The sequence below is a fragment of the Numenius arquata genome, chromosome 4 (assembly GCF_964106895.1).
Source record: "Numenius arquata chromosome 4, bNumArq3.hap1.1, whole genome shotgun sequence".
NCBI classification, from domain to species: domain Eukaryota; kingdom Metazoa; phylum Chordata; class Aves; order Charadriiformes; family Scolopacidae; genus Numenius; species Numenius arquata.
Genome location: NC_133579.1, coordinates 46,356,492 through 46,370,247, shown reverse-complemented (window position 1 = coordinate 46,370,247; position 13,756 = coordinate 46,356,492). Strand labels below are relative to the sequence as shown.

The 13,756-nt window shown below is 44.7% G+C and overlaps 1 protein-coding gene across 1 annotated transcript in view; it reads left to right on the top strand.

The window, feature by feature from the left end:
- The first annotated feature begins 4,130 nt into the window (after positions 1 to 4,130).
- Positions 4,131 to 13,756, top strand: part of DAP (death associated protein) — a 54,938-nt gene continuing 45,312 nt past the window's right edge. The window contains exons 1-2 of the mRNA XM_074146469.1: positions 4,131 to 4,331; positions 10,825 to 10,921. Of these exons, the coding sequence (XP_074002570.1) occupies positions 4,277 to 4,331; positions 10,825 to 10,921 (152 nt within the window). The 5' untranslated portion in view covers positions 4,131 to 4,276. The remainder of the gene's footprint in view (positions 4,332 to 10,824; positions 10,922 to 13,756) is intronic.

The window sequence follows — 13,756 nt, the reverse complement described above, 5'->3', positions numbered from 1 at the left end:
CTTGAGATGTCTATTATGAGCTACTAATTGAAGAGGTGTGCTGTGGAACCCTTCACAAAAATGCTCCTATTCTAAAACATCCAGCGGTCTTCAAAACACAATAAAACATGGAATAAAGACATTCTAAGCAGCCTGATCAATTTACTCTTCCCTCACGGTGCTGCTGCATTTCAGTGCTCTGCCTTGTGATGCTGACATTCACCCGTTTTCCAGCAGAGACTTGCCTTTGCTACAAGCTCTGGTAAAGGGGTGTCAGCACCGGGCGTGGTTGATTTGGCAAAGGAAGTGACTCCATGGCCAACTTTTTGTACAAACTCTGCCTGTTTTCCACTGGAAGTTTCCCACAGTTGCACAAGCTGGTACAAACAAGGGGACTGCTGGAAAAGACAAAGTGACTGACGACTCCTGGCATTTTAATGCCTGCCGTTAATTAGGAATACCTCTGTATTTCTTGTACATTGGCGTAATCAAGAAAGGACATAATACTAATATTATGGCATGGCTGCTAGCCGGAGAAATGCCTGTTGCCTCAGATCTGCCAAAGAAGCAACCACGCTGCTTCACAAAAGAGAAATCTCACTTACAACCTTTATGGCATCTCCTCATTTAGGTGCCTGATTTTACAAATCTCTTTTTTTTTTTTTTATTTGAGATTTTTGTCTCCTTTTTGCTCTTCTTGCAACATTTTAAAAACAATAATGGAATAAATAACTGAAAATGAAATTCTATCCTATGGTATCATACTGACACCTATATAATTCTTCTGCAAGCACAGAAACCTAGCATTTGCACAGACCCCTGTCGCTTGAGGAAAGGAGTAATTATATGTACTGACAAGTATAGAAAGGTCTGAGAACCTCCAGGCTCTGGAAAGCAGTGAAGATCCTTCCCTCTCCCCCCAACAAGCCTGATCCTCTGCCCGCTCGCTCCTGCCTGACCTGCCCTTGATCTGTCCTCCCTCCCTCTGGGCTTCTCATCCTCATCTCACCCAACCAGCCCTGGCTTCCACTTCAGTGCTGGAGGAGAGACGTTTCTTATCTCCCTCCGCCTGTGGCACTTGCTTGGCTTCCCCAATTCTCGTGTCACCTCTCCACCTCCCCCTACTCAACTTTTTGTCCTCGTGTCCTTGTCCACTCAGGCCATGACCTCCTGTGCCTTGGTTTTTCCTGCTTCCATCTCTCTTCCCTTCTTCAGTCCTTGCTCCTTCTGCATCAGAATGTCTTGCGTGGGGATTTCAGCTTCCAAACCCAATGCACAGCTGCATGTGCAGGAAATGCCCCATGTCAGCCCTGCGTTTCTGAGACACACTCAGGATGGGTGTCATATTTTAGTAATGAAGACATAGCTTTGCTTCATACAACTACTTGTGCTAGTGGTGACATGCTCTCCTGGTTTGAGCGACATGAGACTGATTTCTAATGCTTGGGAAAACTGTGCTTTTAGAAGACTCTAGTGTCTGAATTTGTGAAAATATTTATTTTATAGGTAGCTATGGTATGTGGGTTTCAAGGTCTCAGTGTTACCGAGCTTAGCCAGGTGCAGAGATGAGGAGCGAGACCCAGACACTTGACCCAAGCTGGACAACAGGATTATTTCATACCATGAATGTCATATTCAATATAAATTAGAAAGTTTGCTGCACAGTTCTCTCTCTCCCTTGATGGTGGTGGTCCAGAGAACTTTTTGCCCTGGTGCTGGACCCCTGAGCCCTTCCCTTCCTTCTGAAGCTGTAGTGCTTGCAGCGTCTGACATTTGCTATCCACTGCTGGGAGTGCACAGCTTCCTACTGATAGAATAGGCTGAGTATAATTCCTGTATATTTTATATTGGTATTGGGATCAATATTGGTTCTTTAATGTTACTAATGTTAATCCTTTAGTCTTAGCTGGGTGAATCTATTTATATTTCAACCCTTGTGTTTCTTTGTTTTTCCCTGACTCCCCTTCCTGGGCTGGGAGGAGTCATTGGGTGATAGAATAATTGTCTAATTGACAATAAATTGTTGTCTGTTTCTCAAACCATAACACACACAAAGTCCTGTAATGTTAGGACACGTTGCCAGCTTTCGCAAGAACAGCCAAAGTCCACTTTTGATGCAATTCTTCTTCCCAGTGCACCTCCACATATCAAATCCTTGCAGTGAAATATGAAATTATTACCAATTCTTAGAGAAAAAGCATTAATTTTCAGGCTTGTCTGTGACAAGCTGTGGGGTAACACATCAGGGCTAGAGGGATGGGGTTATAGTAAGGGCCTTCAACCTGTTGCCCTGAGGCATGCTGGGGACACTGCACTGCAGTCAAAATCTTACGGAGATAAGCCAGGGGCTCCTGAGGTAGTTGAAGTCAACAGAGAAACACCTGCAAGACACCTCAAGGGGTGTTACCCTAAGAAGCTGGCACAGCCAACAGCCCAGCTGAAGTGCCTCTACAGGAATGCACGCAGCATGGGCAACAAACAGGAGGAGCTGGAAGCTACTGCGCTGCTGGGAAGCTATGATATAGTGGCCATTACTGAAAACTGGTGGGACAAATCCTATGACTGGAGTGTGGCTATTGAGGGCTACAAGCTGTTCAGAAGGGACAGGCAAGGAAGGAGCGCTGGAGGTGTTGCCCTCTATGTTAAGGGATGGATAGAGGGTGAGGAGATGTCCCTAAACCTCTCCCTGGGGTCAGATGAAGAGAAAGTTGAGAGCTTGTGGGTGAGGATTAAGGGGCAGGCCAATATAAGAGACACTGTTGTGCGTGCCCAGAGAGGTGGTGGAGTCTCCTTCTCTGGAGACGTTCAAAACCCGGCTGGACATGTTCCTGTGCAACCTGCCCTAGGTGGACCTGCTCTGGCAGGGGGGTTGGACTAGATGATCTCCAGAGGTCCCTTCCAACCCCATATCATTCTGTGATTCTGTGACTTGGGTCTTTTTAGTCTGGAGAAGAGAAGGCTGAGGGGGGATCTGATCAATGCCTATAAATACTTAAAGGATGGGTGTCAAGAGGATGGGGCCAGTCTTTTTTCAGTGGTGTCCAGTGACAGGACAAGAGGTAACGGGCACAAACTGGAACACAGGAAGTTCCATCTAAACATGAGGAGGAACTTCTTCACTTTGCGGGTGGCAGAGCACCGGAACAGGCTGCCCGGAGAGGTGGTGCAGCCTCTGTCCCTGGAGACGGTCAAAACCCGCCTGGACAAGTTCCTGTGCAACCTGCCCTAAGTGGACCTGCTTCGGCAGGGGGGTTGGACTAGATGATCTCCAGAGGTCCCTTCCAACCCCATATCACTCTGTGATTCTGTGTAATTGGTGGGGGTTTTAATGTCACAAAGCACATTTTCTTTAATTTCAATTTCATAATAGCTGGTTGACACGCAACACCAAAAATTCATACCGACTCCGGGAACCAGCACAGGGAATTCCAAGCCAAGAAGATCTGGGAAAACCGAGAATAACTGAAAATGTAATCTTTTAAGTCTAATCCAGAGGACAGTAGGCAAAGATGCATTAAAATCTTTGCTTAGGAGATAATTCTGCCCTAGAAAAAAATTATAATCTGAAGAGACTTCGACAAGAGGCTGGAAAGGGACTTGGGAGTCGTTTGCGTCAGGCTACGCAGCAGGTGACGGCGCTGAAAACGTACTCCCAGGCTCTTAAATTGCCGCAGGTGTCAGAAATTGAAATCACCCGGCAGCACAACGCAGGGGCTTGGGTCCGGCGTTTTTACAACCGTGGCTCATGCAGGATTGTTAATTACAATTGTAATTGTAGCAAAGAGCGACAGCGAATAATTCAAATATCACTGCCTTGATTTCGCTGTGAAGTCTTTCCTGGGGGTGTGTGTGTGTGTGTGTGTGTGCAGTATGACGACAGTCCTTTCCTGGGGGAAGGAGGGATTCGACCTCCAACTATCACACACTTATCTAATTTAGATATAGTCCCGCGTGACATGCTTTGGCAGAAGGAAATGAAGGGGATGACGTGAAGGAACCCACGGCGGGGGGGGGGGAACGGACCGTGCCACGCCTCTCCGGGGGGGTGGGCGGGGACGCCGGCCGGCGTCCCCGCCCACCCCCCCGGAGAGGCGTGGCACGGTCCGTTCCCCCCCCCGCCGTGGGCTGGCGGCGGCGCGTCCCCGCTCCACGCCCCCGGGTGGGCGCGTCCCGGCGGCCACGTTGACAGGGCGGGAGCGGGGCCGCGCCCGCGTAGCGTAGTGTAGCGCAGCGCAGGGCGGGCTGGCTGGCTGACCGGCAGGCCGTGGGGGTCGGGGTGCCACCGCAGTCCCAAAAAATGTCTTCGCCTCCCAAAGAGAAAGCAGAGACGCGGGCCGGACACCCTCCTGCTGGTACGGCCGCCGGTTCCCGTCTCTCCGCTTCTTTCTCACCCCCCCCCCCGCTCCGGGGACGTGGCGGGGGGGGGGAAGGACCTGGGCAGCCGGTGGGGGGGTAGGCCGAGCGCCTCCGGGGGAGCCCGGCCCGGCGAAGACCCCGGGTTGGTGGTGGCGGGGCGCTGCCTGCGGCTGAGGAGGGCGAGGGCGGCCTCCGGCGGGTCCCGCCGCCACTGCCCCGGGAGGGGGGTTGCGAGCCCCGGGTGGGTTTCTCCGCGCTCCTTTGCTCGAACCGACGTCTGGCCCGGCTTTCTGGCAGCGACAGGTCCCCGCCTGCTCCCCCTCTGCTTTCCCGCCCTGTGGTAACGGGGACCGGTGCTCCCTGCCTCCCTCTTAGCCGGGGGAGCTCCCTGGTCGCAGACACATCGTTGTGGGGGGTTTGTGCTGTTCGGCATCTCCGGCTCCTGGCCCGGGAGATGGGCAGCGTTGTCTTCTTCGGCCCTTGTCCCCCATCCTCAGAAAGGCGGTAGAGGCCTGCGAAGCCACCGCCCGGGGCTGGTAAGGGTGGGAAGGGGAAAGGAGTGGTTTGGGCCACATCGCAGACTGCCTGGCTGTTGGCAGCACGGTGCCAGCTGGGTGTGAGCGGAGAGACTGGGAATTAATGGTCCTCCCCGCATCCATTTTGCCTGCGGGCCTTATCGTGCCAGAGCAGGCTGCGGGCCCCCAGCTTTAATTCCAGAGGCTGGCAGGGTAGGGGGCAAGTACAGCTGCTCGCCGGCTGCCCAGGGAAGGAGATCTGGCGCCTTCCACCCTGCTCCTGGTCGGGGTCGGAGCTGTGTCCCACCTTCGGGACACTGAGCTGCCCCCCACCATAGGCAGCAGCTCCTCGCACTGCTGGGGTTCGGCTGCTTGCAGTGTCCCAACTTGTCTTGTTCCTTCATGTGCCGTTAGTTTTTCTTCTTCTTTATTACAGTTTCTTTAAAAAAAGGGAACTTTGGTCCCTGCGCCAGAAACTTCTCATTTGTCTTCTAGTGCTTCTTGGTGGAATAGTTGGGCATGGGTTTTTTTTTGTTTCAGTCAAAAGATGCTGAAATTCTTAATTCACAGGGTGGTTAGTTTTGTATTCAAATCACTTGAGGAGATTTAAATCTAAATTTGAAAACAGTTTCTGAACCTTAGTTGAATTCTGTTCCTTTTGTAATAAGGACCTGAAATTCCTTTAAATAGATAACAGAAGTGAGACATAATGGGTTTGCTTTGCACGGCAAATACAGTTCTGCAGCACAGTTAAGCTGGTCTCTTGGCTGAGCAGAGTCGTCCCAGTTCTGCAGCCTCCCTTGTCATGGCATCAGCTCTTACTGGTGAGCTGGTTCAGGGAACCAAACCAAAGCCCCTTTCCCAAAATTGACAGCTTTTGCTGCCGTAGCTCCTTGAGCTGGCTCGCCTTCAGGCCAGGTAAATGTCAGTTTCAGTGTGAAGGGATGGTTAAGACCTTAGGTTGGTTTAGCAGTGTTTTCCTGCTGCACCATTGATGGAAAAGGAATGAAGGATAAATGAGGGATATTTTCACTTAGATGCTTTGCAACTGTATTTTCTGGTGGTTTTGCATGTTTGGGCGTTTTGCTTCAAAATCTGTCTTTTGAAAGAGGTGGATTTTTTTTAAACACCTCCATAGGCCATATGAGAAACTAGTGATGCACAGTGCAAACACATAACTGGAGTACAGTACAGGTTTCCCTTGCTGTCTGAGTATTTCAATATTATTTTTTTTTCCTTTGTAAAACATACATCCACATATGAACTGAAGAACTTTTTCAGCTATGTGCCTTTTAAGATCGTTGGCATCCCTGAGGGTTTTTTTTATGGGTATGCACCAATTCAGCTTTGGAAGGAAAGCAATCACCAAGTGTGTCTTTGAGGCCGGAAAAAAAATAATGTTTTGCAGTATCTTTAGGTCATTTCTGGAAGAAGATGTTTCTGAGCTGGTTGGCAGGGGAAAGTGGCCCTGTGGTCTTTTAACACTTGGAAAATCCACAATGACTGTGCTGGTTATAGGGGCTGAAGCTAGGTTTTAATCCTCTATCTCAAGCTGGTTTAGATCCTTGAATGATGATATAGTGCAACAGTTTGCAAACAAGTTTTAATAAAACAAAAGTAAAAAATTCCTAAAAATAAATAAATAAAAGATGACTACATAAATAGAGGTGAAATTGTGTTCATGAATAACAAGGCAAATTCCTAGCATGGCAAAGATGTGAATAGGGCATCTTTTTTGACTAATGGAGCTTCAAAACTCTGGTTTTGCTGCGTACAGTTGTATAAAGACCTACCTGTAATTACGGATATGTCCTACCCAACTGAGTATGAATTAGACACGTAAAAGCTAGGAAGGATATGGATCATCAAATTAAAGCAGAATTGACAAATGCATTGTTTCTCATATGCACTGTTAGCCCTCGCTTGCTGCCTGCATGCAGCCTGTTAGCTTCCTCTCTACATTGATCTTTCACATGAGGTGGGAAAAAAAAGACAAGAAAAGCACTTGAAAAGACAACGGATAATGAAATGGAAGGAAACCTCAAGACCTCAGGCTGGTAACAGGGTGCACGAAGCAACTTTGAACTCCTTTCTGAAACTTAAGAGGGCCCCAACTTCAGCTTTATTAAATATCCATCTGTCAGTGAGATCAATGCATCTATAATACATTGCTGAGTTGGTTTGTACAGCTTGCAGCCCTCTAAAGAGGGCTCCATAATTATGCTTTTAGCTGTTCATTTCTTATTGTAGATACTGTGGAGAAATAAAGCAAGGTGATTGTGTTAATAGTTTATTTATGAAGCTTTACCGTAGGTTCGTGAAAATAGTTATGTGATTTTTCCTACATTAAAAAAATATAGCTCTGGACCAAGGTTTCTGTGAAACGAAGATATATATAATAACTCTTACTTCCGTTCTTGTTTTGTCAGACAGTAATGTATGCTCCCTTAAGCTTGCAGAATGGCTTATTTTGTGTTTCCCTCAGTCCTGGCTCTTCGTACATCTTATCAATGTAATGGAATCCGTTATTACAGAGTACATAAGAAATAAATTTTGTGTTAATATTTAATACTGTGCTCAAGGAAAAAGGGGAGCTGCTAAAGCTCTTGGTTAGAGCAGCTGCAGTGCTTCTCTAGGTACTTGGTGTGGCTGTGACACGGTGGGGTTTCTTTCAGAATTCAGTCTTGGAAACTGGGTGCAGTCTGAAAGAAGCACGGCAGTGAGCGAGAAAAAGAAAAAAGGGTAAAGAGACTGAGAGTGTTTACTGACTCCAGATTGTCTTGAGTGGTAATTGATTAACACAGTTGTTTAATACGTTTCCAAAAGGAGTAGTCATACCTGTAAGAGGAATGCAGGCTGGCATTCATGGGACAAACAAGACAGTCCTGCCTGCCTCTCGGGGAGGACAACGAGGCAGATAATAAATTAAAATCCTAAACTCGGCTTTTATTCAGCAGTGGGGCAAACAGACTTGTGCTGTTGCTCTTCTCGGACCGTGCTGGCAGATGATTCCCTCTCTATTTCACACTTTAGAGGCTGGTGGCCTCTTGGCCATCACCACCACAGGCAGCTGCTCCCAGTCCCCTCCTGCCTTAGCACAGGTCCCACCAGACCTCTCCCGAGCAACTGCAGCCCAAGGTGCCTCTTCTGCACAGGAACGGCTTTCTTCCTAATCCCAACACTGTGTCGTTGACACTGTCCTCTTTTGGGCACTGATTTATGGCAGCGTTCTGGAAGGTGGTTTATCAGTTGTTTAAATCCTCTCTCTGTTCTGTGCAGGATTTACTATAAGGAAATCTGAGCTCTTGCTCTTTTAAGAATGACTTTTAAGTGACAAAATCACCGTGGTAAGCATCTGTCAAATTATGTAGTAAATGCTAGGCAAGTAAGTAAATGAATCCTCCTAAATCCCTGGAAAATATTACAAATGGAGTGGGTTTTTCTTTAGCTTGGTGGAGGTAATCGTCATTTCTTCTCTCTGTCTAACCCTGAGGTAGTGTAGCTCAGTTGAAACCTTTTGAAAAGGAAGGTGAATTATGTTGCAAGGGTATTTCACTTCTTAAGCTAAATCTCTTGAAACGAGATTGCATATGAGCATGCTGTGTCATGGGTGGCAGAGAAGTACATCAGCTATAGGTTTAAAATGCTGGTCTAATTATTTCACTTTTGGTCTTAGAAATACACATTATTATTGCAGTTGTTTGCTGGATTCTTCTTTTGGTTTCCTAGATCTGCACAGTAACCCTGGGTTGCTAAAGATTATTCAGTTATGCACCAATGTTCTTTTAGCTGTCTATACTATGCCTGTTGATATTAGTGCAAAAAATCAGATTATTAAAATTATTAAGTTACTTTATTGGTCAGTCACTATTATACCTTTTAATTGTCTGGTTATTTCCTTTTTAATCCCTGCTAGTTCTACATACAGACAAATCTTAACGTGTTAGCTACATATCTTTGCCAGTGACAGATAAAGAGAAAACAAGTGGCTGGTGGCCTGGTGATATACAAGAGGGGAGAGATTTTAGACCACCTAAATTAGCACTAAATCTTCGAGTATTGTTTTCTTCATTTTTCTGTTAGATATTGAAGAATGTGGAAGCGTGTGTGCATTGCTCAGAAGTGCTGTTTGTAACCTGGCAGATGTTGCTGTGGAGATAGCATCTTCCACAAGAAGTAATTTGAAAGGGAACTAATAAGAGCTGATTGTGCAATGATGTTAAATTTATAAATTAATGTAAATAAAACATACCAATCACTTTGATTAACTGAGTTGCTAGAAGAAGACAGCACTTGATAGAACTCAGAGTGTTTGCTTTTGCAAACAAATTTCTAAGGAGTTTGCATCAAGAAAAGAGAATAGGAATTTTAATTTTTGTTTGACTTTTAAAACTACATTTCTTTGTTGCCTAACCTTTCTGTCTTTCCTTATCTCACATTGGTGAAACATTTCTCACCAATTTCAGTATTGTAAGTTTTGTGCTGGAGAGAAGACACAAAATGGCTAGTGTTTGGGTTTTTTTAATGTATGGTAAGGGGATACTGTTTTGATAGGTTTTAAAACCTATTTCTTTGGTTTTGTCTGCTGATGCACCTGTCTAGTTAATGTTCTTCATTGAACCAGAAGTTTACCTTCCAAATATCACACAAAGCTTAAAATCTATTTTAAAAATCCCAGGGCCAAAGAGCTGTCACTTTCTTCTAGGACAGGTCACTTTCTCTTTATGGCTTGTCTTCATCCCCGAGTGTCCTTTTCATTGCTGTCCTGGTTAAGAAGTGGGACCAGAACCTGTTTCAGGGATTAGCACGGAACTGCTGTGAGGTGCCCTGGTCCTTCTGTGGCTGGGCACCAGAGGGCTCTCAGAAGCGCAGCCTGCCCTTGCTGCCCTGGCAAGCCCCTTCGGCTCCATCCGAGGGCTGCTCCGGCACCCTGCTGGCTCTGGGCTGTGACATCTCTGCTGAGGCTGTCCATGGGCTTACTGTGTCACAGCCATGTGAAACACAAACCGAATGCATCTGTAGGTGGTTTCATTGACTCCTGACTGTTATAGAGGTTTTCTGATGTGGTTGCTGATAGCAGTGTAACCCATCCAATTAGCTAACGAGATGGATCACCTTATCTTGTGCTGTCCTGTAAGTGTGTACAGCAATGGTTGAAGCAAAAAAAAAAAAAAAATTAAATAAAGAAAGGTACAATATTAAACCATAAAGCAGACCAAGAGCAGCCTGCCTGTTGCTCTGCTTAGTAGCTGCAGTGTTAGGCCTGGCTTACTTTTTACTTTGGAGGGGGTAAATGATGAGCATAAGTGGATTTGCTTTCACTTGTTGTTTTGTGTTTCAAAGGGATGCTTTCACGTTTGCATAATTTCTAAAACTAAATCATGACAAGGATTTGAAATATGGTAAATGCTTATGTTTTGCAAAACAAAAAGCTCTGTTCTAAATGCAGGTTAAGAGTCCTCCTAACCTTTGCTTTTTATTATACAGCCCATGAAGTTCTTGTATAAATGCTGTTATCATAGCTGTAGTTTTTAACTTGAAATGACAAGTGAGATTCTTCATCCCTTGTTTTATGGGAGTATTTAACATTCACAAATGTGGCCTTTTGCATAGTGTTATGCAAGCCATTGCCTCCATTTCTTCTGACTCCTGCAAGTTTACAGGGATGGAGGAGAGTTAAAACAGAGCTGAGTTTTCTAAAGTGGTATTGGAAGCAGGTGGTAAGATGAGCTGCAACCTCTCAGGATGAGCAAAGATGGCATGGTGTGAAAGACAATGGCAGATGCAGTCCTGTAGTAGCTCTTCTTCACGCTTGCCACTTTTAAACACTTTGGGCCCCTTTTTCAAACTGTAATTACTATGAAACTATTCTGTAAAATACTGGGGGGGAGGGAGGACAGAGTCATCCTTAAAACTTTCTTCCCTTATGCTGATTTGACTGAGGTTTGTTGTGTCTCTCTAATTTTTGTTCCAGTGAAAGCTGGTGGGATGCGGATTGTGCAGAAACACCCACACAATTCTGATGCCAAAGAAGAAAAAGACAAGGATGACCAAGACTGGGAAACCAGCAGGTGAGTATTTTGATTTGGCGCATGTGCTACAGTGAATTTCCATCACCTTGAACCTTATCAGCAGTTTTGTTTTCCTGGCACACCAAAGATACAGTTGTTCTTGTAGCATAAAATTGACTTAAAGTGGTAGCAAGTTATATGCTCCTTCAAGAGAATTGGGGAATTTGGGAATTTTTACTTTGCTGAGTCTCTCTTAAATGATTTTACCAGGTAAGAGGAAGTTAGAGAAAAAAGTGCAGTTAAGGTAAGGCAGCAGCCTTCCTAAAATCTCTGAACATCATTTCATACTGTGCAGAGATATAGAGGGGAGGCACATTTGGTCACAATCATTAGGCTGTCAATCTACATATGAGGGTGTCTTGCTGTGTGCTACGTGTGATTCCTTCTACCCTTTGGCCCTTATTCCTGTCTCTGCGAGGTATCTGACAGTATGGTGATTTTTTAAAAGACAAGTAAAAACAAAATGCCATTAGTAATATTTGCTTTTATTTTAGGTGGGAATTTAGCAATTTTAGTAGTGGAGGATACCAAAACAAACAGTTGTTACTGTAGATTAATAAAACTGCTTAAAACTTAGTAACTGCTGTGTAGAAATGAAAGCAGGGAGCTTCAATGGACTGTTACTGTATTTCTGTTCATACAAAAGCCACCTGGTTTTGTACTGCTTTCCTTGGCTAGCCGTTTTTCGTTGCAGCCAAGACTATAGCTACCTGACATCTTTATGTACTAGCTTATTGCATGGGTTTGTCGTTGCTATTTGCTCAAGGCAAAAAAAAAAAAAAAGTTTATTTTACGTGTAGAACAATGGTAATAAATAGGCATTGTGAAAATATCGGTGAAATAAGAACAAATGTGTTTACTAAATCACAACTTGACTAGGAAACACAATTATGAAAAGGGAAAAGTAATTTTAATTAATATATTCAAATGAAAGGCAGGAAAACAAAACTTTATGCCATTTCTTCATTAAGCAAATTGGTCATCTTGTATTTCAGTTCATTGGCATGTAAGTTCGAACAGAGTTTTTATTGCAGTCAGGTTTTGTCCAAAGGAAGGAGTCATATCTTGTGGTTAATTTACACCTTGCTTGGGGATACATGCTTTATTTAAAGTGTGTTATATACCTGCTTATTCTTGCATTTCCTTGGTGTGCCAACCAAGGGAATCTCATTAGGATCCAAATGAGAAGACTTCTTATGCCTGTTCACAGATCTAAACCTCTGTTACAATATAGCTATCTGCTTTAATCCTTTCTTCAAACAAGGTTATGATTTTCTGCTCTCACTCAAATGATGTAGTGAAAAGTTAGAATTTAACCTTGGTATTTGTGGCTGCATCCACTTTAGCACATGTGGTGGCACAGCAGAAGCAGATCTGGAGGGGGAAACAGTTGGTGCTGAGGACTTTGTGTTTACATTGTTTATATTTTGGAAATATCTTAGTCTGGTTCCTAGCTGGTGGGTGTTAGGTGTTTCCTTGGACTGCATGTTCCAGTTCAGCTTTGTCTGCAAGGAGTCCAGGTTAGGTGCCCTGAGACCAGTCCACAGCGCAAAACAACACCTGGCCAACAGAATGATCAGGAGAAGGAGGGCACTCCTGGTCTTAAAATGCTGACAGATACACACTGTATATTAATATTGTAAAGCAGGTCTGGGAGCAATTTTGATGCCTTACAGGCAGAGAAGAAAGTTTAATGACCCCTAGAGAGCTATGTTGTTAACTAGGGAATAGTTAGCTGTTGCACCTCAAAATCCATTCCCTTGGCACCTGATCAGTTTCTTGTCAAAATATGCACTTAAGAGTGCACTCTTTGCTTTGGTTTTCTTGTAGAGGATACGTTATCGGTCCATATTAGGTACTTGTGCATACAGTGATTCTCGAGCCTGTATATTAAGACAAAAAGCATTGGTCCGAAATTTTTATTTCTTTAATTTAATCCTCTTGAGAAAGAAAGGGGCAGGAGGGATATAAAGAGCATAGTTAGATGGGAACCAGCATGAATTATAAAACAAAACTGTAAGTTGGTTTACAAGTCTAAAAGAAGCTGTTTCCTGGTAGAACTGGGAAACCTTCACATCTGTGAGGGAAAGGGCTTAATGTGCCTCTTGTAGGCTCCTGTGGGAATACTTCTGCAGCTGGTGGCTGTACAAGCTATAGATGTGAGCAAGAAGTTATTTAGTCATAGACAGAATAAGCAAACTCCACAGGCCAGAGCACAGAAAGTTGTTGCTTGTCAAAATTAAATTACATTTGCAGCATGTCAGCTGCTTTTGTGCTGGAAGGTGCAGTCCCCTGGAGTTTCTGTGTCTGCTCCTGGTAATTCCTGGTGCCCTTCTAGAACATTGGGTTTTCTGATGCCTGTGGAGGGAGGTTTATCAGGAGATGGGGTCAGGCTTATTAGGAGGGGGAGAAGAGGCCACTACTGTCCTGTTCTGCAGTCTCCAGCACCAGTATATGTGTACTTTTTGGTCTTTGCTGGTTTATGTCCCTTGGCGAAGTAGATGCAGAGACATCTGTGTTTCTGACTTTCTACTCTCGTGTTTTTAGTCTTTGCCTCCTTAAGGTAGTATCGTATATATGATGCAATCTCTACTGCCTATTGCATTCAAAGTCAAAAGAAGCAAACATCCCTTCAGGCAATTCTTATCAGGTAATAGGGGCAGCTGACAGTGATGTGAGAGAAAATAATAAAACAGAGAAGAGTAATCTGTGTGTGTGTGTGTGACGAGGAAGGCTAGAATGATTAAGCGATTGTTTAAAATCTCATTGCAGGCTTAGTTGAGGACAGATTAGTGGAATTGACAGTAAATAGAGGCAGAAGACTTGGAGGTTTCT